The sequence below is a fragment of the Rhamphochromis sp. 'chilingali' genome, assembly GCF_963969265.1.
Source record: "Rhamphochromis sp. 'chilingali' genome assembly, chromosome: 4".
NCBI classification, from domain to species: domain Eukaryota; kingdom Metazoa; phylum Chordata; class Actinopteri; order Cichliformes; family Cichlidae; genus Rhamphochromis; species Rhamphochromis sp. 'chilingali'.
Window position 1 is genome coordinate 31,582,454 of NC_137948.1, and position 26,297 is coordinate 31,608,750.

The 26,297-nt window shown below is 44.3% G+C and overlaps 1 protein-coding gene across 1 annotated transcript; it reads right to left on the bottom strand.

The window, feature by feature from the left end:
• Positions 1–1,150: 1,150 nt before the first annotated feature.
• Positions 1,151–25,188, bottom strand: LOC308395084 (beta-1,3-N-acetylglucosaminyltransferase lunatic fringe-like). Its single transcript, XM_080879751.1, has 8 exons — positions 24,673–25,188; positions 6,351–6,399; positions 5,869–5,971; positions 5,637–5,790; positions 4,645–4,730; positions 4,374–4,533; positions 4,066–4,151; positions 1,151–2,860 (listed from the first exon to the last, which is right to left on the bottom strand). Exons 1-8 carry the CDS (start codon positions 25,036–25,038, stop codon positions 2,794–2,796), a joined length of 1,071 nt encoding a protein of 356 aa, XP_080735877.1. The 5' UTR covers positions 25,039–25,188; the 3' UTR covers positions 1,151–2,793.
• Between the last annotated feature and the right edge of the window lie 1,109 nt (positions 25,189–26,297).

Below are 26,297 nucleotides of genomic sequence, written 5' to 3' on the forward strand. Positions count from 1 at the left end.
TCATCAGCCAGTGTTGTTCTCAATATTACCAAAGTAAGGCAGCATATAAAGTATTTACTTGCTTTCAGGTTTTATTCAAATGTTAGTCTTTTCAGTTGTTTCTCCACTTTTTTCCTGTTTCAAAATCAAACACCAGTTTGTGAGAAGATTATCTTCTTTTTTTTTTTTTTTAACAGGCATTGGTTTTGCATTGGAATTGGCTAATTTGCCAATTGTATGTTAAAAATGTTCGTATTTTAATATTCAAAAATGTTTTTGCCCAAAACATATGTGCACTACATGTCAGTAAAAATACTATGCAAATATTGATGTCCTTGAATGCTGAATAAACACTGACTGATTGTATCTCTTGTACTTAATCAACACAGTATCTAAACACTTTGCACCGTAGTGGTTAAAATCTCATTCTAATAAGGTTACGGTTATTAGGTTTACAGGGTTATTGAATTATGGTTAACGGTTGGTAGAATTGTTTTTAACATTATCTGCCAATTACATCTGCCACCCTTCTCCAAATCTGTGCCCCTACCTGGCCCCCCCAACAAAAATTTTCTAGACACGCCACTGCTCACAGGCTTGATGGTGGAGCTAAAACCTACAGTGTTAGGCGGATAAAAAGACGTCTGACCTTGAAATGCAGCGCAGTTACACATACAGCCAGCAGGTGTCGCTGTCCACTCAGATGAGTGTGAAAGCCCAAAGTGATTTTTATTCACTGGCTAAGTTTTCCTCATGGTTAACACAGCCTGACACCGGTGGGTTCACAGCGGGAGAGAGCACACACACACACACACACACACACACACACACACACACAGCTAATCTTTGGGTTCTGCCTTTATCTCTTGCAGGCCCTTCTGCGTGGCTTGATCAGATAAGAGGACTGTTAGTGTGAATGTGTGAGGGAAATGTCAGAGGGTTATGAGTGCGGAGGAGAAGTCCCGCCAGACAGAAACCCATAGATTCATGAACAAGTAAAAAAAGGTGAAAGGTCAAAGTGCATTTTTCTTCATAGACTTCTTCAAACAAACGGCAGATTTCTTTTCATGTAAGAAGTGTGAGTGTATTTGCATGTGCAATTTTTATCACTCCAACTTGTTTGTGATTGGAGAATTCGCCAATAAGCAATTGAGTAAAGAGAACAAACAGCTGATTGATAAAACACTTTAATTATAACCATACAGTCCAGATACTGGAGAGAGCCTTTCTGCTTCAGGAGCAACAGTTATTATATATACACACATTCACGTGGGGAGGGGCGGGGGTGGACTTTTAATTGCACAAACTTCCTTCAACACACAGAAAGACATCAAGACGACTCAACATGAGTCAATGCTCAAAAACAAAAACATTTTCGAAGCAGTGCAGTCATGTTCCTTCCATTTGCATCAATAACAACCTTTACAAAGAAGTTTTTGTAAAGGACAGTTTGACATTTTGGGGAATCTGATTGTTTTCTTGGAGAATTAAATGAGAAGACTGACATTACATCATACGACAGAGTAGCCAGGCACAAACAAGAGAAGAAAGTCATTTCCCCAAAATGTCAGACTGTTCCTTTTAGTCTTTTAATCAAATGACAAACTGCAAACAGCAAAAATAAGAGAAAAACGTGAAGTTCTAAAATATATACACCCAAGAATGGGGTTTATATTGAACACTGATGTTAAAAAAACAAAACAAAAAAAACCCCCCACATTGTTTAACACTATGGACACGTGGTTTTTTTTTTTTTCCTTCATGATGGGGAAATGCAGTGATATACATTCTCTGCTGTAAAAAAAAAAAATCTCTTGAAAGAAGAGAGAGGATGCTCAAAGGAAAGCAGGACAGGCTACACTATGCAGCAGTTTAGATCCAAGTGGGGCCAATTCTATAAAAGTCCTAATGGAGCGGCGCTACTGGTACTGAGCATCTCTCTACTTTCAGACTGTGTCATATCTTGCACACAAACTCCAGATAACACTGGTGAAATCAGATCGACACATTGTCCAAATTTGCCCTTTCTCGTGTAGCACGCAGCAGGAGAAAATCCGCCTCAGAGCGTGCAGAAGGCATGACTCATCGTGACTTCAATAGACTAATACCTGCTCGGCATTCTTCCACAGGCGCAATCACACATCACGCAGACTCTCGTGTTCGTGAACCGGCATGCTAAGGATCAGCCGATCTGACTGCAGCTTCCCTGGGTTATGTCGGCAAAAGTTCAGGCCTTGAGGTGCGTGCCTGAATCGTCGCTCCAGGCCTGATAAACTTGAAACTAAAATAGCTGAGAGTTTGCTGTGAGTAAGCTGGCGTTGGCATTCCCTGTTCTCAGAGGATGAATGCGATCTTATGATCATAAAATGTGTTATAAATCCATGTAGTCAGACCAACATACAGACTTTAAAAAGCCCTGCTTGAAGGAGAAAAGCATCTTTGACTTTGACATTTTGAAGGCCTTTTGCATTACTGCAGAGTCAGATAAATAAAATTCATACTGTCGGGGTCAGCATTGCGAGTATGAAGGCACAATAAGCCGTCAGTTAGCACAGCTTGGCGCAAAAAAAAAAAAAAAAAAAAGTCAATCTCCATCAGTTTTCCACGTAAAAGACACGTGACTTTTACACACTGGGTCAGAGTTCAAGTGTCCTAAAAAGCCTGTCTTCTAGTTGAGTTGTAGAGAGGCAAACACAAATCTCCCAACTGCCTCGAGACATTCTCCGGAGTCGGGAGCGGCGGGACTCGGCAGATATTTACGTTTTCTCCCCCATCGGTCCATCCCTTCCTCCCTCTTTTGTCTCTAGATGGGTGTTAAAGTCGCCAGGGGCCGGGGCACCAAGGAGTGTCTGGGTACAGCAGACAATGGACAGACCTAAATCTGAGAGAGAGGGGGGAAATGAGTGCGACAATGCCTGGAAGCTGCCAACTGGGGATTTCAAAATAAGGCCGTGGATACAATCAGTCACACACGCACGCACACAGACAGACAGAGGACAAAGCCAGGAAACTTGTAGTAAAACATGCACCACAAGTGCTTACATAAAGCTTACTACACATGTATGAAAACTATATTTGAAAGCAGACTGCCAAAGCAGCTGTGGGATTACGATGAATAGATTTAAAAAAATAAATGAAAAAAATAAAGAATAAAATAAACTATTGCAGGCTTTACTGATTTTCTATTCCCCTCCATTAGCCGCCAGTGGCTCACAGCGAGCTTATCTCATTACCTCCCACCATCTAGGCACACTGCCATCAGCACCTGCTAACAAAGTAGATAAATAAAGAGAATTACCTCAATTCAATACACAACAATATAATTACTGGCCAAAGAGCCAAGGGAGGGGGGAAAGAAGGGAAGGAATCCCCTTAATGTGAGGAAGCGTGTTCTCCAGCCTTTTGTTTTGCTTTGCTTGGATGTGCTACAGTCCTTGAACTGTAAATAATCACAGTGAAGGTGACCTTTTGATTTTTTACTGACTATTTTAGAGATCAAACAATTACACCGTTGTGTCCTGTGCTCAACATTACATAAGGAAACAAACTAAACTACCAACGCCGTTGTCAATCACTTCCAGGGCCAAGTGTAAAGTATGGTAGAGGGGGATTGGAGTTGGGCTTGGCCAAGCCTTTCCAGTGAAAGGAACTCTTAATGCTTCAACATACCAAGAGATTTTTGGATAATTTTGTGCTCCCAACTTTGTGGGAACCGTTTGGGGATGACCCCTAACATGACTGCGCACCAGTATACAAAACGAGATGTGGATGAGTGAGGTTGGTGTGGAAGGACTTGACTGGCCTGCACAGAGTTCTGACCTTAACCTGATAAAACACTTCTGGGATAAAATGGATGCGAGCCAGGCCTCATCCAACATCAGGATCTGACCTCACAAATGAGATTCTGGAAGAATGATCAAAGATTCCCATAAACGCACTCTTATGCTTTGCGGAAAGTTTTCCCAGAAGAGTTGACGCTGTTAATATGATGTGCTGACATAATAATCCCTCATGTACGTGTGTGAGAAGGCAGACAAGCGAATGTTTTTGACAACATACGGTCACACGTTGACACAGAAAATTTACCTGGTGGGATCTTCTTCTATAGTAAACGGGCCTTTCACGTTAACAGTGTTCCTGCTGTTGTCCACTGTGCCATAGCTGAGAGTGACCTGATGGGAGGGCGACATATATGAGGCTTGTTAGTTTGTCTGTGAGCAAAAGCCACCAAGGCAAAGTTTGTGAAACTGAGCAAAAGGGAGAGATCCTCAAATTCTGATGCAGATCTTAATCACGCTCTTTAAAACGGTGATTGGTCTTTGTGCAAGATGTCTCCTCATCTGCCCTTTTCGTTTCTTTGGCGTCACAATGAGTCTTTGTGTGGACGTGTGTACCTGGTTGTGTATGTCTGACACCAGTCCCAGATTCTCCAGGTGGGAGTGAAACAGCCCTGAGCGGATGAGGCTCACGCCGAGCAGCGCCTCCACGATGTAACCAACCGTGCAGTCATCAGGGAGGCGGATGTGCTCAGCTGTGGTCATGAAAGTGCCATCGCTAGAACAGAGAAGGAAAGAATCAGTAGATGAGACCTGAGGCTGAAACAAAAATAAATTAATTAATTTAAAAAAAAACAAAAAAACAAATTCATCTTAAGTGAGGGCATACCTTGCCCAAGGTTTCATCTTCAGGGAGAGGCCACGGCTCAGACAGAACCCTGCTCCTCCGGTGGCAAACCAGAAACGCACTTGCTTCTACACACACACACACACACACACACAGCATGAATATAAATGGACTGTCCACTTCCTCTCTTATTAATTTATTCATTTTCCACTTTTGCAAATTTCTGAATGTCGATAAACAATCTTAGGACCATTGTGTGATAATTGTTTCAGCTTCATGTTTTTATTCTAGAGTAGCTTTGCGTGTCCCAGTGTCTGAAACAAGCTGTTGTCGCTGCCTTCCAACTAACTTTAAACCAGCTTTATTCTTATTGGTTGCCCCTCTCAAACAGCTAGTGGAAGGGGCTGCTGTACGGTGGCCCTGATCAGTCAAACACTTACAACAGCAGCAAATAGGCAAGATAAACGCTAACAAACCCCCACAGAACACAACTGAAGTGTTTTTGGGGAGACGATAACATGAGAACAGCTGGGGAAGTGACAAGCTAACAGTATCTGGCTAATTACAAACATATTGACACGATTATATGAATCATGCAATTAAAAAAAAATAAAAAAATAACCCCACACACAGTATCTTTTTCTCCCTGAAAACACTGATGTATCCTCCACCTTAAGCGTGTCTCAGTGTGACCCTTCCCATGTTTTGGTTTCTGTCACTTCCGCAGCTGTTCCATCACGTTACTGCGAGATCGTTTTTTTCTACTTCTTTTCATTCAGCTCCTGTTGTGTTTAGTGCGCTTTTGCAGCATTTTTTCTATTTGCTGGTGTTTTCTTATGTTACAGTCTGTTTGACCTCTCGGGGCCACCGTACTCCCGTCCGTCTGTGACGTCAAAGAGAGCCAGGAGTAGAAAGAAAGAAAACATGAGAGAGAAGAAGGAACAAAAAGGCGCAAGCCTGCATAGTTACAAACCTAAAACATTCAATATTTCAATTTTAAGGTAAAACTGTTCTACGAAATCATGCCAAATTACCATTTCGTCAGTGCCGGGCCTCTCCGTGGCCTCTATCGGTCGCTCCAGGCTGGGCCGCCCAATGTAAACGTCCTGTGTGTGGCTGTACTGAGACAAGAGTTTCAGCAGGGAGCCTGTGTTCAGGTAGTTATCATCATCAACGTGACAGAACCACCTGCGACATAACAATGCTGTGGGTTAGTAAACTGTGTATGTGGGTGTGTGGTGCAGTGTGGTGTGGGTTGCGCCTTACTTCTTCCCAGAGCTGATAAAAGCGTCATACTCCAGAGACATTTTACAGGACAGCGCCTGACGATTGTGTGCCTGCGAGCAGTTGGTGTTGATCAGGTGAGCTCCTGATGATCAATAAGAAGCAGAAATCAATGATCGAGGCAGCCTCGACTTAAGCAGTGGAGCTGTTTAAGTATTGGATTTCATTATATCCTGACTGCTTCAAAACACCCTTATAAAAACACCCCAATTACACATTTCTGCACTGTGCAATACAATGAGAAGAATAACTGATTGAAAGATGAACAATTCCATGAGTAAGAGGAGGAAAGGCCTGTTGATTAAACTGAAGTGACTTCCTGCACTTTGTGGAAACATTACTGCCCAGTCAGCAGCCTGGTCCCTGATTTCCTGCCTTGCACACTGTAGATAAGACTGCAGCTACTCAGCAAAACTGCTGTGTGTGTTTGTGTGCGTGTGCGCATATGTGTGTGTGTGTCTCACCTATTCTTTTCCTCAGCTTCTCATCCTCCCCATCAGTGAACACGTATGTCTGTGGAACAAAGAAAAAAACAAACAAAACACGACGGCGGTCATATTATTTCAGTAATCTTTCCCGAGTAGCACAGAAAGAAAAACAGCAACCACGCAGGTGATGACTGAATCAGCATTTCACAGATCACATTTGTGATTTCAGGTGAGACTCATCCCGTTTCCACGAAGCAGCAGTAAGCAGCGCCGACGCTGTGCTGACTGAGCGCCAGGCCAAAGGTAAGCCTCCCGTCTATCAGCAGCGCAGCAGCTGGCTTCGACCCCCTCGCTGCGCGTCTGTGTGAGCGTTAATGTGGTGAGTGACAGGGTTGAGGGTCACTGTGCACTCAGGAAGCTGTGCAGACCTCGTAACCCTCCACCGGAAGTAAAAAAAAACCAAACATACAAGTCTCTAAATAGTCTGTTGTTTTGGCTTTTTTTGTTCCAGGACAATGTGTTTGAAATGAAAAAAATCGCAGGTATAATGTGCCCACTGTTGGGAGTAATTCTGAACCCGTTTATAGGTCCTGGGGGGGGGGGGTAAAGAGTTGTCATATTTAGTCCCCGCAAATGTTCAGGGGTAGAAGTAATGATGTGATCCCCTGCTGAATTTGTAAGTGAGCAAACTTACAAATTCAGCAGGGGATCACATCATTAGTTCCCCCATTGTAGGATGATGCAGCCGGCCGTTTACACAAGGTATCTGATGATTTTACATCCTGTCAGCTCAGTCCAGCATAAAAGCAGTTAAAGTGTTAAAGAGCCAACTGATGAAAAAAACTGAAACCCCCCAAAAAGAAAAAGGGCGTATAGAGCTAAACGCTAACACCTAGCTTGTTGTGCTAATATGTTAAAGCTAAATACAGACTGTGGGTCTGAAAAGGGACATTCTTTCTCATGGCCAGCAGGGGGCGACTCTATTGAATAGAAGTCCATGAAAATCACCCAATTTCTCAATATCAAATTTAGGGTAAACAAGTGTGGCAAGTGCAAGTATCTAATACATAAGGTCATCACTGTACTTGGCAGACAGTTTGTTTCAGGAATCTCCGATTGAGTGGATTTAATCTGTCTCTCCGTTTTCCTTTCATTGTTGTTCATAAAGAGAATTCTTCATGGTTCGTTTATGACTTTATTGTCTATGTTCGAGTGAGGCGTTAGAAACTTAACATCTGAAGTCCCCAAAACTCCTACATAGAACAAAAAGATTCTACTGCATTTCGATGGTAAGAGGACAAAGAGCTGCAGCGAAATCATTTAGCAGCTAAAGATCATTTAAATGCTGTTAGTGCTACAGCTTTCCTTGAAGTCTACAGAACTTCTCCACAAAAGTTGCCAAGAAGTTTCTTGCTCTGCCAGCGGACAGATGAATACTTGATGCGAGAGGATGCTGCGGTCCAGACCTGGCAGCAGGGCAGATGTCCAAAGTCTGCTGCAACCTCCAGCCACAAACTGAATGCAAAGGACTTCCTAGGACACTAAATAGCAAAACCCATCATAGCACTGCGTTGTGTACCCTCCACAAATACCGCGGTAAAGTGAGCCGTCATTTGTGAGCCGCGGTCAAGCCAGCCGCCTCCTATCCGCCGCATAAATTTCCTTGCGCTTTTACACCAGTCTTTACGGTAGCGCCTTTTCGCTGTATGTGCCGATTGAAAGACTATACCCGCGCGCGCACAAATTACAATGTAGCAGCCCGATACAGTCAATACAATTATGGAAATGTCAGAAATTCATTAAAAATCATCCTGAGTAGTTGATGTCCAACTTTCAACACATCCCTCCTCTAGGACACCTACTGTACCTGTGTGCCAAGTTTCATCCAGATTTACTGTAGAATTCCTCAGAAATTAATGGAGACATTTATTCAATCTAATACAGTCAGTACAATAGAATTATGTCATTTTTCAAAAATTCATTAAAAATCATCCTGAGTAGTTGATGTCCAACTTTCAACAGATTCCTTCTCTGGGACACCTACTGTACCTGTGTGCCAAGTTTCAGCCAGATTCACTGTAAAATTACTCAGAAATTAATGGACATTTATATGCAATTCAATACAGCCAATACACTACAATTATGGAAATTTCAGAAATTCATTAAAAATCATCCTGAGTAGTTGAGGTCCAACTTTCAACACATCCCTCCTCCGGGAAACCTGCTGTACGTCTGGGCCAAGTTTCAGCCAGATTTACTGTAATATTCTTCAGAAATTGCAGGGAACTTATGTTCAGTGCAAGAAAGGCTGAAAGACGACCACCACTGAACAAGACACACAAGCTGAAACGTCAAGACTGGGCCAAGAAATATCTCAAGACTGATTTTTCTAAGGTTTTATGGACTGATGAAATGAGAGTGAGTCTTGATGGGCCAGATGGATGGGCCCGTGGCTGGATTGGTAAAGGGCAGATAGCTCCAGTCTGACTCAGACGCCAGCAAGGTGGAGGTGGAGTACTGGTTTGGGCTGGTATCATTAAAGATGAGCTTGTGGGGCCTTTTCGGGTTGAGGATGGAGTCAAGCTCAACTCCCAGTCCTACTGCCAGTTTCTGGAAGACACCTTCTTCAAGCAGTGGTACAGGAAGAAGTCTGCATCCTTCAAGAAAAACATGATTTTCATGCAGGACAATGCTCCATCACACGCGTCCAAGTACTCCACAGCGTGGCTGGCAAGAAAGGGTATAAAAGAAGAAAAACTAATGACATGGCCTCCTTGTTCACCTGATCTGAACCCCATTGAGAACCTGTGGTCCATCATCAAATGTGAGATTTACAAGGAGGGAAAACAGTACACCTCTCTGAACAGTGTCTGGGAGGCTGTGGTTGCTGCTGCACGCAATGTTGATGGTGAACAGATCAAAACACTGACAGAATCCATGGATGGCAGGCTTTTGAGTGTCCTTGCAAAGAAAGGTGGCTATATTGGTCGCTGATTTGTTGTTGTTTTGTTTTTGAATGTCGGCGAGGATTCCGCACGGCACTCCCCTCCATTCACCTCGCGAATCTCCACTCTCTTCCAAACAAAGTCGACGAATTACTGCTCTTAAACCGGACTAACAAGGACTTTGCACGCTCTGCTGCCCTCTGCTTCACTGAAACCTGGCTCAGTGAGCGAGTCCCAGACGCTGTCTTAAATCTGCTGGGCTTCCAACTTCACCGGGCGGACCGCGAAACAGAGCTCTCAGGGAAAACAAAGGGTGGTGGAGTCTGCTTCTACATTAATGAAGGTTGGTGTACTGATGTCACAGTGTTACAGAAACACTGCAGCCCACACTTGGAAAGTTTTCTCATCAACTGTAAACCTTTTTATTCACCGCGGGAGTTTTCTTCCTTCATGCTGGTCGGAGTTTACATCCCTCCACAGGCCAACGCGAACAACGCACTGTGCGAGCTGGCTGACCAGATTACTACCCTGGAGAGGAAATTCCCGGATTCCTTTACAATTATTCTTGGGGATTTTAACAGAGCAAACCTAAACTACGAACTCCCTAAATACAGACAGCATATAGACTGCCCCACCAGGGACAACATCATACTGGATCACTGCTACACCACTCTAAAAGATGCCTATCGCTCTGTGCCCCAGGCAGCTTTGGGACATTCTGATCACTGCATGGTCCATCTTATTCCAGTTTATAGGCAAAAACTCAAACGTGCCAAGCCTGTAGTCAAAACTGTGAAGAAGTGGACTAACGCAGCAAAGCAGGAACTGCAGGACTGTTTTGACTCCACTGATTGGACTGTTTTTGAAGCTGCATCTGAGAACCTAGATGAGCTCACGGACACTGTGACATCATACATCAGTTTCTGTGAAGACGTGTGTGTGCCAACAAAGACCTTTTGCACATACAACAACAATAAACCATGGTTCACTCCTAAACTCCAACATCTTCGCAAGGCCAAGGAGGACGCCTACAGAAGTGGTGACAGGGTCCTGTACAAGCAAGCCAGGAACACACTGACCAAGGAGATCAAAGCAGCTAAAAGGATCTACTCCCAGAAGCTGGAAGTCAAGTCAAGTCAAGTTTATTTATAGAGCACATTTAAAAACAACCAAGGCTGACCAAAGTGCTGTACAGTAAATACAGATAAAAATACAATAGAACACAATTTCGTAATAACACCTCGCTGATAAAAATAAAATAAAAATATATAAAACAAATAAATTAAACCTTTCTAAAAGCCAATGAAAAGAGGTGAGTTTTAAGAGCGGTTTTAAAAGTTTCTAGGCTTTTGGAGAGTCTGACGTGAGGAGGTAAACTGTTCCACAGTCTGGGTGCAGCCACAGCAAACGCCCTCTCTCCCTTTGTCTTTAATTTATACCTGGGAACATCTAAAAGCATCAGGTCGGCTGACCTCAAAGATCTCCTGGGGCGATAAGTTCTAAGGAGTTCTGACAGGTAAGAAGGTGCAGTGCCATTTAAAACCTTAAAAGCCAGCAATAAGATTTTAAAATCAATCCTAAAGGCAACTGGGAGCCAGTGGAGAGAGCAGAGAACCGGAGTGATGTGGTCTCTTTTTTTTGAACCGGTCAACAGGCGAGCGGCAGCGTTCTGCACCAGTTGAAGGCGATGTAGACAGGAACGATCTAGGCCAGCATAGAGGGAATTGCAGTAGTCTAGCCGTGAAGTAATAAAAGCATGGACCACTCTTTCTAGATCGTTCCTGCAAAGGTAAGACTTGACTTTGGCTAAAATCCGCAAATGATAAAAAGATCCCTTAACTACAGAGCTGATTTGTTTATCAAGTTTAAAAGCATTGTCAAAAATAACACCAAGACTCTTAATGGAAGAAGTGCAATCGGAGGTTAGGGGTCCCAAAAAGTCAAGAGAGAAGTTGGGATCTTTAGGAAGCCCAAACACAATGACTTCAGTTTTGCTTTCATTAAGGTGTAAGAAGTTAAGAGTCATCCAAGTCTTAATGTCAGACAAGCAGGAGAGTAGCGGCTGCAAAGAAACATTGCAGTTCAACCTCAGAGGGAGGTAGATCTGAATATCATCGGCAAAGATGTGGAAGGACACATTATGTTTACGGAGCACATCGCCCAGAGGGAGCAAGTACAGAATAAACAACAGGGGGCCTAGTATGGACCCCTGAGGTACGCCACAGGTTAAAGGAGCTCTGGGAGATGATAGTTCACCAAGGTGAACAGAAAAACTCCTATTATTCAAATAGGACTGGAAAAACTTTAAGACAGTGCCCTTTAAACCGACACAATGTTGAAGGCGGGATAGCAGTATGTTGTGATCAACAGTGTCGAAAGCTGCTGTCAGGTCCAGGGTTACTAAGACAGCAGCACAACCAGAGTCAACAGTTAAAAGCAAATCATTAAAAACTCTCAGAAGGGCGGTTTCTGTGCTATGCCGAGCTCTAAAACCAGACTGGAACTTCTCATAGAGATTGTTATTGTCAAGAAATAGCTGGAGCTGCGTGAGGGCGGCTCGTTCCAGTACTTTAGACAGAAAAGGCTCTCAGCCAACGACCCTGCATCAGTGTGGAGGGGCCTGCAGGAAATCACCAGCTACAGACGCCCCCCACCCACTATTGAAGCAAACAAAGACCTGGCCAACGAGTTAAACACTTTCTATTGCAGGTTTGAGACGGACAGACTCCCACGCCCCACCCTCCCCTCCCCAGGGACATTGCTTCAGACATTGACCCCCAACACACCTTCCACCTCTCCCCCCTTCACCCTGCCCCTCCCCAATCAAGACTCAACGACCACCCCCACCCTCCCCAATCCAGACTCAACGACCACCACCACCCTCTCCATCCCAGACTCAACGACCTCCACCACACCTCTCACCCCCCTTTCCTCCTCCCTGAAACTAAGAATACACACTCAGGATGTGAGCCGACTATTCCAGAAACAGAAGCCCAGGAAAGCCCCCGGACCAGATGGCGTCTCACCCTCCTGCCTCAAAACCTGTGCTGAACAGCTGGCTCCCATCTTTACTCGCATCTTCAACAGATCCCTGGAGCTGTGTGAAGTTCCCTCCTGCTTCAAACGCTCCACCATCATCCCTGTTCCCAAGAAACCCACCATCACAGGACTGGATGACTACAGACCTGTCGCCTTGACGTCTGTGGTCATGAAATCCTTCGAACGACTGGTGTTAGCCCATCTGAAAGACATTACAGGCCACCAGCTGGACCCTCTGCAGTTTGCCTACCGGGCAAACAGGTCAGTGGATGATGCAGTGAACATGGGGCTGCATTACATCCTGCAACACCTTGACCGCCTGGGAACTTATGCCAGGGTCCTGTTTGTGGACTTTAGTTCGGCTTTTAACACCATTGTGCCTGAACTTCTTTCCTCCAAACTCTCCCAGCTCAGCGTGTCACCAGCTACCTGTCAGTGGATCACCAGCTTCCTGACAGACAGAAAGCAACAAGTGAGGCTGGGGGAGATCACCTCTGAAACCCGGTCCCTCAGTATTGGTGCCCCTCAAGGATGTGTCCTCTCACCACTACTGTTCTCCCTCTACACTAACGACTGCACCTCCAATAACTCTGCTGTCAAACTCCTAAAGTTTGCAGATGACACCACTGTCATTGGCCTCATTCAAGATGGTGATGAGTCTGCATACCGGCAGGAAGTTGAGCGGCTGGTACTCTGGTGCAGTCAGCACAATCTGGAGCTGAACACTCTTAAGACTGTAGAGATGACAGTGGACTTCAGGAGACATCCCTCAACTCTGCTCCCCCTCACCATATCAGACAGCCCTGTGTCGACTGTGAAGATCTTCAAGTTCCTGGGTACAACCATCTCCCAGGACCTGAAGTGGGAGACCAACATCAACTCCATCCTCAAAAAGACCCAGCAGAGGATGTACTTCCTGAGACAACTGGGGAAGTACAGTCTTCCACAGGAGCTGCTGATCCAGTTCTACACTGGTCATTGAGTCTGTCCTGTGCTCCTCCATCACAGTCTGGTATGGAGCAGCCACTAAACAGGACAGGAGCAGACTGCAGCGGACTGTACGGGCAGCAGAAAGGATCATCAGCGCCCCCCTGCCCTCCATCCAGGATCTGTACCTCTCAAGAACCAGGAAACGGGCAGGGAAAATCATCGCAGACCCCTCACACCCTGCACACAGACTTTTTGATCTGCTGCCCTCTGGCAGACGGTACAGAAGCCTGCAGACCAGGACCACCCGACACAGGAACAGTTTCTTTCCCCTCGCCATCTCCCTTCTTAACAGTTGACCTGTCACACTGCTCCCACTGCCAGACTGCAACTGCACCTTATGTACATTTTGTAGTATTCATTCCACCTCATTCATTTCTGTATTTTATGTATATAAGTTTAGATTCGTTATTTATAGTTGGTTTACATAGCTTTGTGTATGTATGTGTAATGTGTATATATAGACACTTGTGTGTGTGTGTGATTTACATTGCTGTGCTTGAGAGCCACCATCTACCAGAACCAAATTCCCTGTATGTGTCTGCACATATACTTGGCCAATAAACACGATTCTGATTCTGATTCTGAGATGTATATTTGTGAATGTGGAGATGTTATATTGGTTTCACTGGTAAAAATAAATAATTGAAATGGGTATATATTTATTTTTTGTTAAGTTGCCTAATAATTATGCACAGTAATAGTCACCTGCACACACAGATATCCCTCTAAAATAACTAAAACTAAAAACAAACTAAAAACTACTTCCAAAAACATTCAGCTTTGATATTAATGAGTTTTTTGGGTTCATTGAGAACATGGTTGTTGTTCAATAATAAAATGATTCCTCAAAAATACAACTTGCCTAATAATTCTGCACTCCCTGTAGGTCTGTTGACAGAGCTCTGTACAGGTCTGCTCGAGCTGACCTGAAAAGGGGTCCCACCTGTCCAGCAACAACACATGGCATGGAATAATAGACATCATAAACCACAGAGGCAGAACTGTGAAAACAGAAAACCTGAGTGTGCAGCTAGCAGAGGACATAAACAGCTTCTTTGCCCGCTTTGAAACACCACAACAGCAGCATTCATCTGCCTCAGCCCTGCTCCCATCCTCATCCTCACCTGGTTCCTGCACCGCTCCATTCACTGTAACGGAGCACGATGTCAGATGAGTGTTCCTAGCAGTGAACCCCAGGAAGGCGTCCAGACGGAATAAGTGGTAAAGTGCTAAGACCATGTGCCCACCAGCTCACCCTCATCTCCACCAGAATCTTCAACCTCTCACTGGATGAAGCAGCCATCCCATCCTGTCTAAAATCAGCCACAATCATCCCAGTACCAAAGAAGTCTCCCATCACCAGCCTGAACTATTATTGCCCTGTGGCCCTCACACCGGTAATCATGAAATGCTTTGAGAGACTAGTCCTTCAGCACACCAAGGATTACCTCCCCCCAGAATTCGACACCCACCAGTTTGCATACCGTGCAAACAGATTCACAGAAGATGCCATCACCCTCCACTCGGTGCTGAGTCACCTAGAACAGCGGCAGAGCTACGCCAGAATGCTCTTTGTGGACTACAGCTCACCCTTCCACCACTCGCCCATTGAGAGCCTACTAACTTACTGCATCACAGTATGGTACAGCAGCTGCACTAAGGCGGATAGAGCCACCCTCCCAGCATGTTTGCAATGAGTAGGAGATGCTCTGTATCTCACTGTACAACTGTATAGTGACAAAGGTATTGGGTTCTTTTCTAAAAATTGCTATAAACAGAGGAACCCAAACTGATGAAAAGTGGCGAATATTTTTTTTCAAATGACTTTTTTTTTTTTTCAGGTTTTTTTTTTTTTTTTTGGCCTGTCCCGTTTGGCTCTTTTGCCATCAGAATTGTTGTCTAAAGGCAAAGAAAGATGCCCAACGGATTTACTTTACCAAACTGACCATCCCAGCCTTGCCGTAATGGTCCATTTGATTCACCTTTTATTGTTTATTTTATTTTCACTTAATGAATACGGGACAGACTTGACTGGGGGAAAGAAGGGGAGAAAGAAAGAGGGAAAGAGAAACAGCTGAGAAGAGGGACGGGGGAGAAGGGCAAAAGACAAAAACCAACAGAACGGGCAGAGAAACAAAAATGCATACCGTATTTTCACGACCATAAGGCGCACTTAAAAGTCTTAGATTTTCTTCAAAAAGTGCGGCGCGCCCTATAGCGCAGTGCGCCCTATGTGTTGTAAGGAGGACGTAGTAGAGAACACCATGAGAACGTTAAAGGGTGAAGTGTGGGCGTTGATCGTATATACCGGGACAATCGCACATACCTGTATAAAAGAACAGGTATGTGCATTATGCAGGACATCGTTGTTTTAACAACCCTGAAAATGGCAAAGAGACACGCTTACGAAGCACAGTTTAAACTGAAGGCCATCAGCTACGCGGAGGAACATGGAAATCGAGCAGCGGCGAGAGAATTTAAGATAAACGAATCGATGGTTCGCAAATGGAGGACGCTGGAAAACAAGCTCCGGCAGGTCAAGAAAACGCAGCTGAGTTTCCGCGGACATAAGGCGAGGTGGCCCGAGTTGGAGGAAAGACTCGAGCGGTGGATCATCGAGCAAAGAGCGAGCGGGAGAAGCGTTTCGACGGTCACCATTCGGCTAAAAGCAGTTTCACTAGCTGAAGAGATGAACATTGAACATTTCCAAGGAGGTCCGTCTTGGTGCTTTCGTTTTATGAAACGGTGCCATTTTTCCATCCGGACCAGGACTACGATAGCGCAGCAACTTCCAGCGGATTATAAGGAAAAGCTGGCCATCTTCCGCTCCTACTGCAGCAAACACATCGGCGACAAAAACATCCAGCCCAGCCACATCACAAACATGGACGAGGTCCCGCTCACTTTTGACATCCCGGTGAGTCACACTGTGGAGAAGAAGGGGACCAGCACGGTAGCGATACGCACAACGGGGTATGAAAAGTCTTCTTTTACTGTTGTGCTTGGCTGCCATGCTAATGGACAGAAACTGCCGCCTATGGTGATTTTTAAGCGAAAGACTTTGCCTAAAGAGAAGTTTCCAGCAGAAATCATCATTAAGGCAAATGAAAAGGGCTGGATGGATGAGGAAATGATGAAAGAGTGGCTGAGGGAGGTGTATGTAAGGAGACCAGGTGGTTTTTTCCACGCATCACCATCGCTGTTGATCTGTGACTCTATGCGTGCCCATCTCACAGCCGATGTGAAAAAACTTGTGAAGCAAATGAACTGTGAGCTTGCTGTCATTCCGGGAGGCCTGACAAAGGAACTCCAACCGCTGGACATCGGTGTGAACCGCCCGTTCAAAGTAAGGCTGCGAGCGGCCTGGGAGCGATGGATGACCGGTGGAGACCACAGTTTTACTAAGAGTGGAAGGCAGCGCCGGGCGAGTTACGCCACAATTTGCCAATGGATTGTAGATGCTTGGGCTAACATGTCTGCTGGCACTGTTGTTCGAGCTTTCGCAAAAGCCGGCATCGTTTCCGAGGAGCCGCACGGCACGGAAAGTGACTCTGACGGTGAAGACAGTGAACCTGGCATGTTTGATGGAGATTTAGCGCAGCTGTTCAATTCAGACACAGAGGATGAGGACTTCGATGGGTTTAATTGATGATAAAAATGTGAGTACCAAACTTTGTTTTGCTCCTGCTTTATTTTTAAATACGCACACTTGTATGCTTGTGTGTTGTTGATGATGACGATTATTGGTAATAAAAATGTGAGTAAGGTACCGAATTCACGTTTGCTCCCGCTTTATTTTTAAATACGCATACGGTACTTGTATGCGCCCTATGGTCCAGTGCGCCTTATGTGTGTGTTAAATACAGTAAGGGCACACATAACTGAGACTGCGCCTTTTAGCACAGTGCGCCTTATGGTCGTGAAAATACGGTATATCAATCACCTGGATCACCTGCTGAGAAAGAAAAAAGAAAGCAAGCAGAAGAGAACAAGAGTAATAGAATAAACAACATCACAATGATATATGGGAATATGACAGTAAATACTAAATGTTAAACATTATTGTGCAGCACATAAGATCAACAGAACACAGTGTGCTTTGAGGTAGGAGCCAAAAAGGGTGTAGTTTGTGGGTGTGATCACCCGTGTGTACACCTGTGAGCATGGACGCGCTTGTTTTTTGTTTTTTTAAAAGGTTCCTTCATGTAATAATCTGCTAGAGGGTGTGGGGGGGCCACAGCCCCGTCCTCCAGGGCATGAAGCAGGTGTGGAGGAGATCAAAACTCCAGACATCCAGAGGCCCCCAGAACACAAGAGACCAAGGAAGACCAACAGAGGGGCAGCTGCGCCACTGTCCTGGAAAGAGCTGAGGAGAGTCCCAGATGAGGGCTCACTCAGCAGCCGCGGAGCAGAAGCCAGGGGGAGTTGCAGTGACGCGCCCGTGAGCTCCGCCGGCAGCCAGCTGCGCCTGAGTGACCGAGCCCCAGGCCGAGAGGCCGGGGGCACCCCACCTCCGAAGTGGCCCGAGCGAGCCCCAGGCTCCAGGCCCCGATAAGCGGCCGCCAATGAGTGAGCCAGTGTGTACCTGGACGCCCATCCCCGGACACAAAGAACCACCAACGCACCGATGTCTGAGGGGATCCGCCACTGGCAGGGGAAGTGGTGGTAGGGGGAGATAGGCCTCCAAACCTTGGAGGGCCTGAGATGTCCCCAGAGAGGTGGCGCCTGACACCCAACCTGACATATAGACACAGACATACAGGCACACACAGATACAAACATCCATTCCCACCCTCATGCTCTCATATGCACTTACTCCACACTCAACCAACGTGGAGACAGACATAAAGAGACGTTGTACACACGATCACACTCCCCAAGCGTACTCTACAAACCGGGTCTAGGTGCCCCCGCCCCTGGAGGGGGGAACTGCACCCAGACCCAGGTGGTGTTTCCCTTTTCCCTGCGGTGGGGGGAGGCAGACCGCCCCGACTCCGCAGCAGCAGGAAGGCTCCACACTCCAGACCGCAGTCGGACGGCCAACTCCTCCTCCTAGTCCTAGCCCCCCTGCTCCAGCAGGTCGCAGAGAACGGGGGTGAGAGAAGACTCCGAACCTCCCTCCACCCGCTCATTGTAATGTTGATGCATGTGTGTTCTAAGGTGCATTTAAAACCCAGGAGGGCTTGGAGCTACCTGCCAGATGACTATTTTTAGTGGATTTTTGATATAGAAGCAGAATGACAGAATGTTAAAAGAAGTTACTTTTAGTCATTCTAAGCTGGGCATTGCGTTCTCTGGCTGTTCAAAGCCATGGAACTTTAGACTTTCCAAGCAAATAATGATGGCCATACTGATGTTCTTTTCAGTACATTTTACTTTATGTTCATTTTCATTTTTATGATGTTTCTATTTTTACATAATTCCTCCCACATAGCAAAATTGGTATGGCCTGGATCTGTCCCACACAATGTGCTTACACATGGCCTGCGTACCGCAAAGAATGACGGCCCTATGGTGGCCCAGATCTGGTTTACCAGAGGTGGCCCACACATGAGCCAGCACAAGGCCAGTTGCAGACACACTGCTGGCCCTGTGCTGGCCCTGTGCTGGCCCAGAACAGTTTCAGCTCTGGCCCCAGATGTCAGCCTAATGTGTACCTTAGCCATGTAATAACAACATGTGCTGGAACATAATAGTGCAAAAGTAACATGACGAAACTTTGTTCAGACAGTGAATGGACTGATTCTTATACAGCACTTTTTTACTCACCCATATTACTCAAAGTGCTCTATACAACATGTCACATTCACCCAATCAGGCCAAATGTGGCATGCCATCACATAAACAGTGCCATCTTACCATGCCAGAAGTCAGCCAGCAGTGCCGGCTTGACACCAGATCCAGGCAAGACCCGTCTGCTATGTGGGATGACTTGTTCTTTTGGCATTTTAGTTGTGGATTATGTTTGGACTGTGTCTCTTGCCCTTTCAGTATTGTTTCCTTGTGCTTCTAAGTGTCCCTTTGTTTCTTTTTAGGTTATGTAGTATGGGTTAGAGATATTTTGTATGTTGTTTTTGTTTAATAAATACGCCATTTGTATTATTCCCTGATGTGCCTGAGTTCTGTTATTTAGTGTCACTTAGAAAGGACACACATCCAGCATTGACATATAATTGTTCTTTCAATTTTTGATAAAGATTACAGTGAATTGAGATGTAACTTGGCCCAGAGGTACAGTAGGACGCCCAGAGTAAGAAAGTGTTGAAAGTTGGACCTCAACTATTATGGATGATTTTTAATGAATTTTTGAAATTTCCATAATTGTAGTGTATTGGCTGTATTGAATTGCATATAAATGTCCTTTAATTTCTGAGGAATTTTACAGTGAATCTGGATGAAACCTGGCACACAGGTACAGTAGGTGTCCCTGAGGAGGAATGTGTTGAAAGTTGGACATCAACTACTCAGGATGATTTTTAATGAATTTTTGAAAATTGACATAATTCTATTGTATTGACTGTATTGAATTGAATATAAGTTTCCTTTAATTTCTGAGGAATTCTACAGTAAATCTGGATGAAACCTGGCACACAGGTACAGTAGGTGTCCCAGAGAAGGAATCTGTTGAAAGGTGTACATCAACTACTCAGGATGATTTTTAATGAATTTCTGAAAATGACAATTCTATTGTATTGGCTGTATTGAATTGAATAAAGTACCCTTTAATTTCTGAGGAATTCTACAGTAAATCTGGCTGAAACTTGGCACACAGGTACAGTAGGTGTCCTAGAGGAGGGATGTGTTGAAAGTTGGACATCAACTACTCAGGATGATTTTTAAGGAATTTTTGAAAATTGACACAATTGTAGTGTATTGGCTGTATTAGATTGAATAAATGTTTCCATTAATTTCTGAGGAATTCTACAGTAAATCTGGATGAAACCTGGCACACAGGTACAGTAGGTGTCCCAGAGAAGGAATCTGTTGAAAGTTGGACATCAACTACTCAGGATGATTTTTAATGAATTTTTGAAAATTGACATAATTAAATTGTATTGGCTGACTGCATTGGATACAAGTACCCTTTTATTTCTGAGGAATTCTACAGTAAATCTGGCTGAAACCTGGCACACAGGTACAGTAGGTGTCCCAGAGGGGGGATGTGTTGAAAGTTGGACATCAACTACTCAGGATGATTTTTAATGAATTTCTGAAAATGACAATTCTATTGTATTGGCTGTATTGAATTGAATAAAGTACCCTTTAATTTCTGAGGAATTCTACAGTAAATCTGGCTGAAACTTGGCACACAGGTACAGTAGGTGTCCCAGAGAAGGAATCTGTTGAAAGTTGGACATCAACTACTCAGGATGATTTTTAAGGAATTTTTGAAAATTGACACAATTGTAGTGTATTGGCTGTATTAGATTGAATAAATGTTTCCATTAATTTCTGAGGAATTCTACAGTAAATCTGGCTGAAACTTGGCACACAGGTACAGTAGGTGTCCCAGAGGAGGGATGTGTTGAAAGTTGGACATCAACTACTCAGGATGATTTTTCATGAATTTTTGAAAATTGACATAATTATATTGTATTGGCTGACTGCATTGGATACAAGTACCCTTTAATTTCTGAGGAATTCTACAGTAAATCTGGATGAAACTTGGCACACAGGTACAGTAGGTGTCCTAGAGGAGGAATCTGTTGAAAGTTGGACATCAACTACTCAGGATGATTTTTAATGAATTTCTGAAAATTGACACATTTGTAGTGTATTGGCTGTATTAGATTGAATAAATGTTTCCATTAATTTCTGAGGAATTCTACAGTAAATCTGGCTGAAACCTGGCACACAGGTACAGTAGGTGTCCCAGAGAAGGAATCTGTTGAAAGTTGGACATCAACTACTCAGGATGATTTTTAATGAATTTTTGAAAATTGACATAATTAAATTGTATTGGCTGACTGCATTGGATACAAGTACCCTTTTATTTCTGAGGAATTCTACAGTAAATCTGGCTGAAACTTGGCACACAGGTACAGTAGGTGTCCCAGAGAAGGAATCTGTTGAAAGTTGGACATCAACTACTCAGGATGATTTTTAATGAATTTTTGAAAATTGACATAATTAAATTGTATTGGCTGACTGCATTGGATACAAGTACCCTTTTATTTCTGAGGAATTCTACAGTAAATCTGGCTGAAACTTGGCACACAGGTACAGTAGGTGTCCCAGAGAAGGAATCTGTTGAAAGTTGGACATCAACTACTCAGGATGATTTTTAATGAATTTTTGAAAATTGACATAATTAAATTGTATTGGCTGACTGCATTGGATACAAGTACCCTTTAATTTCTGAGGAATTCTACAGTAAATCTGGCTGAAACCTGGCACACAGGTACAGTAGGTGTCCCAGAGGGGGGATGTGTTGAAAGTTGGACATCAACTACTCAGGATGATTTTTAATTAATTTCTGAAAATTGACATAATTCTATTGTATTGGCTGACTGCATTGAATACAAGTACCCTTTAATTTCTGAGGAATTCTACAGTAAATCTGGATGAAAATTGGCACACAGGTACAGTAGGTGTCCCAGAGGGGGGATGTGTTGAAAGTTGGACCTCAACTATTCAGGATGACTTTTAATGAATTTTTGAAATAAACATAATTGTAGTGCATTGACTGTATTGCACTGAATATGAGTTTACTGTGATTTCTGAGTAATATTACAGTAAATCTGGCCCAGAGGTAAAGTAGGTGTCCGAGAAGAGGATTGTGTTGAAAGCTTGGCATCAACTTTTAAGAATGATTTTTAATGAATTTTTGAATATGCAACCAGACTGTCACGATGGCTGTATTGAGCTGTTCCATTGTAATTTGTGTGCGCGCGTGCGTGTGACTGTTCACGCGCGTGCGTGTGTGCGCGAGTCTAGGCTTTCAATCAGGATATAAAGCGAAAAGGCGCTACCGTAAAGACTGGTGTAAAAGCGCAAGGAAATTTATGCGGCGGATAGGAGGCGGCTGGCTTGACCGCGGCTCACAAATGACGGCTCACTTTACCGCAGTCCACAAATCTATCATGTACTGCACACTTTTTTCATTTGACAAAATAAATTCAAGTCTTTGCATCTTATAGGCTCTTTGTTTCCAGGCTCTTTCCTTGTTCTTGAGTCAGTTTATTCCCTCCTGACATGCAGCATGAATATATCAACAAATCTTTGCTTTAAGTACTACGTGATCAAGAGAGTAAATGTGACTGACCCCAAAAAAAACAACACTCCAGCCAGCTGTGAGATTCTGTCAGTCTTTTTTTCCCCACTCTGAGCCTCTTAAGCCCCCAGAGTCAGCTTCTGCATCAGAACGCCTGCGTAAGAGTGCGTTCTATGACAAACCAGTGCACGCCTGAGCCAGTCTAAGAAGGCAGCAGCGCGGGGGGAGGAGGAGAAAATGTAGACCTTTTTTGCTTTTTGGGAGGTGGGGGTAGGTTGCCAGGAGTTGGGCTGGCAACCCAGGGAGAAAAAAAAAAAAAAAAAAAAAAAAGCAGCAAAAGCCAGTCAGTGTGTGTGGTGGAGTGCGCGCGTGTTTATCCTCGTGATCAGACACGTTTGTAACTTCCCATGAGAAATCCTTCGAGTTCCCAGGGTATGTGTGCGTTTGTGAAGGTCTCTGACTGTGCGTGTTTCCATTACTCAGCAATGTTACAGTACAGAGGTGTGTCTGGGAAACAGGTAGGGTTACAAACACCTGACTGTGAGAGCTAATGCACGATTATGCCCCATACGCACACGCCAATTTCCACATAAACTGTATTTACATGTCAACAGTCTGGGTGTAGCACTGAACTCGAATGAGCTTCATCCCCTCAAACACTGAGGTTTAAATGGATGATCGCACGATCCGCAGTCACGTCTGCCTTTGATTACGAGCTTTGAAGCTGCTGGGTGCACTCAACCGCTGGCCCATGTGTTTTATAGCAAGGGATTCATCCTTGACTCACTCACCACCGCACCTCAGACCAAAAAGCTGTCTGCTCGTCCTGTTTGATCTTAAATATTTATCTGTGAGGCACTGAAACTCCTCCTGTACCAGCCTCTCCCTAAAACTCCAGCACTTCTAAATCCTCATCACAGGACTAACGTTTAGAAAGGAAACTGTAGTGATCGGCCAATTCATTAATGACTCATTTGGGAGAAAGTTGAAAAATATTTTGTAGTCGTTTTCATTTTTTTTTTTTTAAATAGACACAATTACAAAAAAATCTGAAGACTTATTTTTTTCAGAACATGAAAATGATTAGTTGATGATTAGTCTTGTGCACACAGTCTGAGTGAAAACATTTATAGCACAAGAGACAAAAACATCTTGTTTGGGTAGCTTGAGGTTAAAATTCAGCTGCAAGCACAGTTTCATGTTGAATCCTGATGATAATTTGAAATAATTCATCTCAAAAGACTTAAAAAAAAAAAAAAAAATCTGCAAAGTAAGTTGTCTTCCTCCCCTTAAGCCCCGACCACCAAGGCAGAATGTGGAGGTTTCTTCCTGTTAAAAATGAGTTTTTCCTTCCCAAGGTCGCCAAAGTACTTGCTTATAGGGGATCATCTCACTGTTGGTGTTTGTTCTGTTTTCTCTCTATTACTGTAAGATAGTTACCTTACAAAGTAAGGCGAGGCAGCTGTTGTTGTGATTTGATGCTATATAAATAAAATCGATAAGATTAAATGCGCAGCTCTTTCATGTTAATGTTATCGCAGAGACAAAGAAAAAAATGATCTGAATTGGCTCATGTCATTAGGCCTGCCTGTAGCTGTATCGTGTCAGCACATCAGCAGCAGTGTGATCAGCCTGTTTGCCCTCTGATCTCCATCTCATACATTACAGAAGGACCCATCTCCGTTTTACAGCTCCCTGCCTGGAGCATCAAAGAGCCGTGAGTGCGGTTCAGGGCAGGACTGATAATCTGGGTTACAGGGGCATTTTCCTAGTGGGCCGAATATAAAGGATTCATGTAAAACTAATGGCTACTTTGATCGTGAGCAACTACTAATAACTAAAACTTGGCTTTTAATTGTCACGTGCTGTGTGGCCGCCTAGACCCACATTTCCAGGGCCATGTTATTTTGTCCCAGTCCAGCCTGTCCCGGACTCACACAAAGACTTGGGGATGTAAATGGCAATCGCAGCCTTCGGTGTATGAAACCTTTAGGACACGCCTTCCCCAATTGTGCCTTTAGTGAGTTGACCTGAAACTAAAGGGTGCTAGAAACACAAGTATACAGACTACCGAAGGGCTGAAACCGAAGTGCTTAAAACCAAATCCTGTCGTCATGATGTGAAGAGAAGCTGGCCCGTTTCTGAGTAACAGGTGGGCCATCAAACCTACCTGTGGCATGTTCCTGGATATCCAGGTGTCCAAAAGAAGCTCCAGTCTCTGCCGGTGATACCTGCCGGTGGTTTTTACCGCTATGAACAGATCAGCCGGGGAGAGACGCTCCACCGGACCGGTTGGATCGCTGCTCCGCGGGGGGCCGCTCACCGCTCTTCTCTCCCGGGTCAGTTTGCTGAAATATGCTGAGAAAACTTTTCCGCTCGTACCCGCGGCTGGAAGCTCCTCCGGGACTCTGCAGTTTGGGTGTCCGCCAGTCACTACCAGCATCCCGGTCACCAGCAGACAGGTGACCGCGGCGGCAGCAGCGCGAGGTCCCGCGGAGCCGAGGAGGCCTTTTGATACCCACACAGGTTTCCACATCGTGGACGCTTTTAGAGTGAGAAAGTTTCTGAGAGCGCTTGTCTCCGGATTACAGCATCTCCACTGTAGTACCCAAATCACAGCCGTCCCGCGTGTCTCCTTCAGTGGATGACCTCCCACTGAGTGGCTTGCAGCTGTGTTTAACACAGAAGTTATCCACCAGTGGGCGGGACTGTTTTAGGTCCGGTTTGCATCCAGTGGCAGATTTGAGCGTTTAGTGTGGGCGGAGATCCAGCAAAGAAACAGGGAAAGTCCGCTGCTGAATACACTTTAAAGGGACAGCTCACCCCAGCGTCCAATAGACATAGTTTTCCATTGGCCTGTACGTATGTGTATACAGGGGTGAACTGTCGCTTTAAAAGACAAACTTTCTCAAGTTCCCTATAAATCTTTTGGGACTTTGTCTTGAATAAAGATGCAACCAGTGTGATCAGCTGCAGAAGAAAAACAACTCATGTAACCCCCCCCCCAGTCATTTAGAGGAACAATATCCCTGCTCATTAAATTTATTTTTTAATTTTATTGGCCATTTGCTGTGTTCCATTTTAAATTTCATACTTGTCCTTTTACAGCCTATTTGGTATTTCTCCAATTTCTGAGCAGAGGGGCAGAGTATCACTTACTGTTCCTACACAAAGCAGTGTTTTTGTGTTGCTTATCTGCTTAGCCAATTTAATTTCAAACTTATATATAACTTCTTATTTCATAGTGTAATCTTCACATGCTTTATCAAAAGTACAGTCTGTTGATTCAGCCGCTAATTATTTTCACAGTATTTATGTCTTTAGGGAATCGCTAAGCTTAGCTTAGCTCATAGCTGACTCGCTAGCAACATGGCCTCTTCGAGAATCTTGGAGTCGTGTTTGACCAGGATATGTGCTTCAATGCGCATATTAAACAAATATGTAGGACTGCTTTCTTCCATTTGTGCAATATCTCCAAAATGAGAAACATCCTTCTCAGAGTGATGCTGAAAAACTAGTTCATGCATTTATTACTTCTATGCTGGACTACTGTAATTTGTTATTATCAACATGACCTAAAAACTCCCTGAAAGAGTGCTGACAGGGACTAGAAAGACAGAGCATATTTCTCCTATATTGGTTTCTCTTCATTGGGTCGCTGCCAAATCCAGAATCTAATATAAAATCCTACTCCTCACATACAAGGAATATCAGGCCCCATCTTATCTTGATTATAGTATTGTATCACTATTGTATCAGTCATTAGAGCTCTAGGTTCTCAGACTGCAGGCTTAC

What these genes read in the sequence shown, in the direction of transcription:
- LOC308395084 (XM_080879751.1), bottom strand. Translation starts at nt 25,038, where the DNA reads ATGTGGAAACCTGTGTGGGTATCAAAAGGCCTCCTCGGCTCCGCGGGA. An exon ending in TATCCAGGAACATGCCACAG is followed by an intron (nt 6,400 to 24,672) that starts GTAGGTTTGATG and finishes TTTGTTCCACAG; the next exon opens with ACATACGTGTTCACTGATGG. An exon ending in GGCCCGGCACTGACGAAATG is followed by an intron (nt 4,731 to 5,636) that starts GTAATTTGGCAT and finishes GTGTGTGTGTAG; the next exon opens with AAGCAAGTGCGTTTCTGGTT.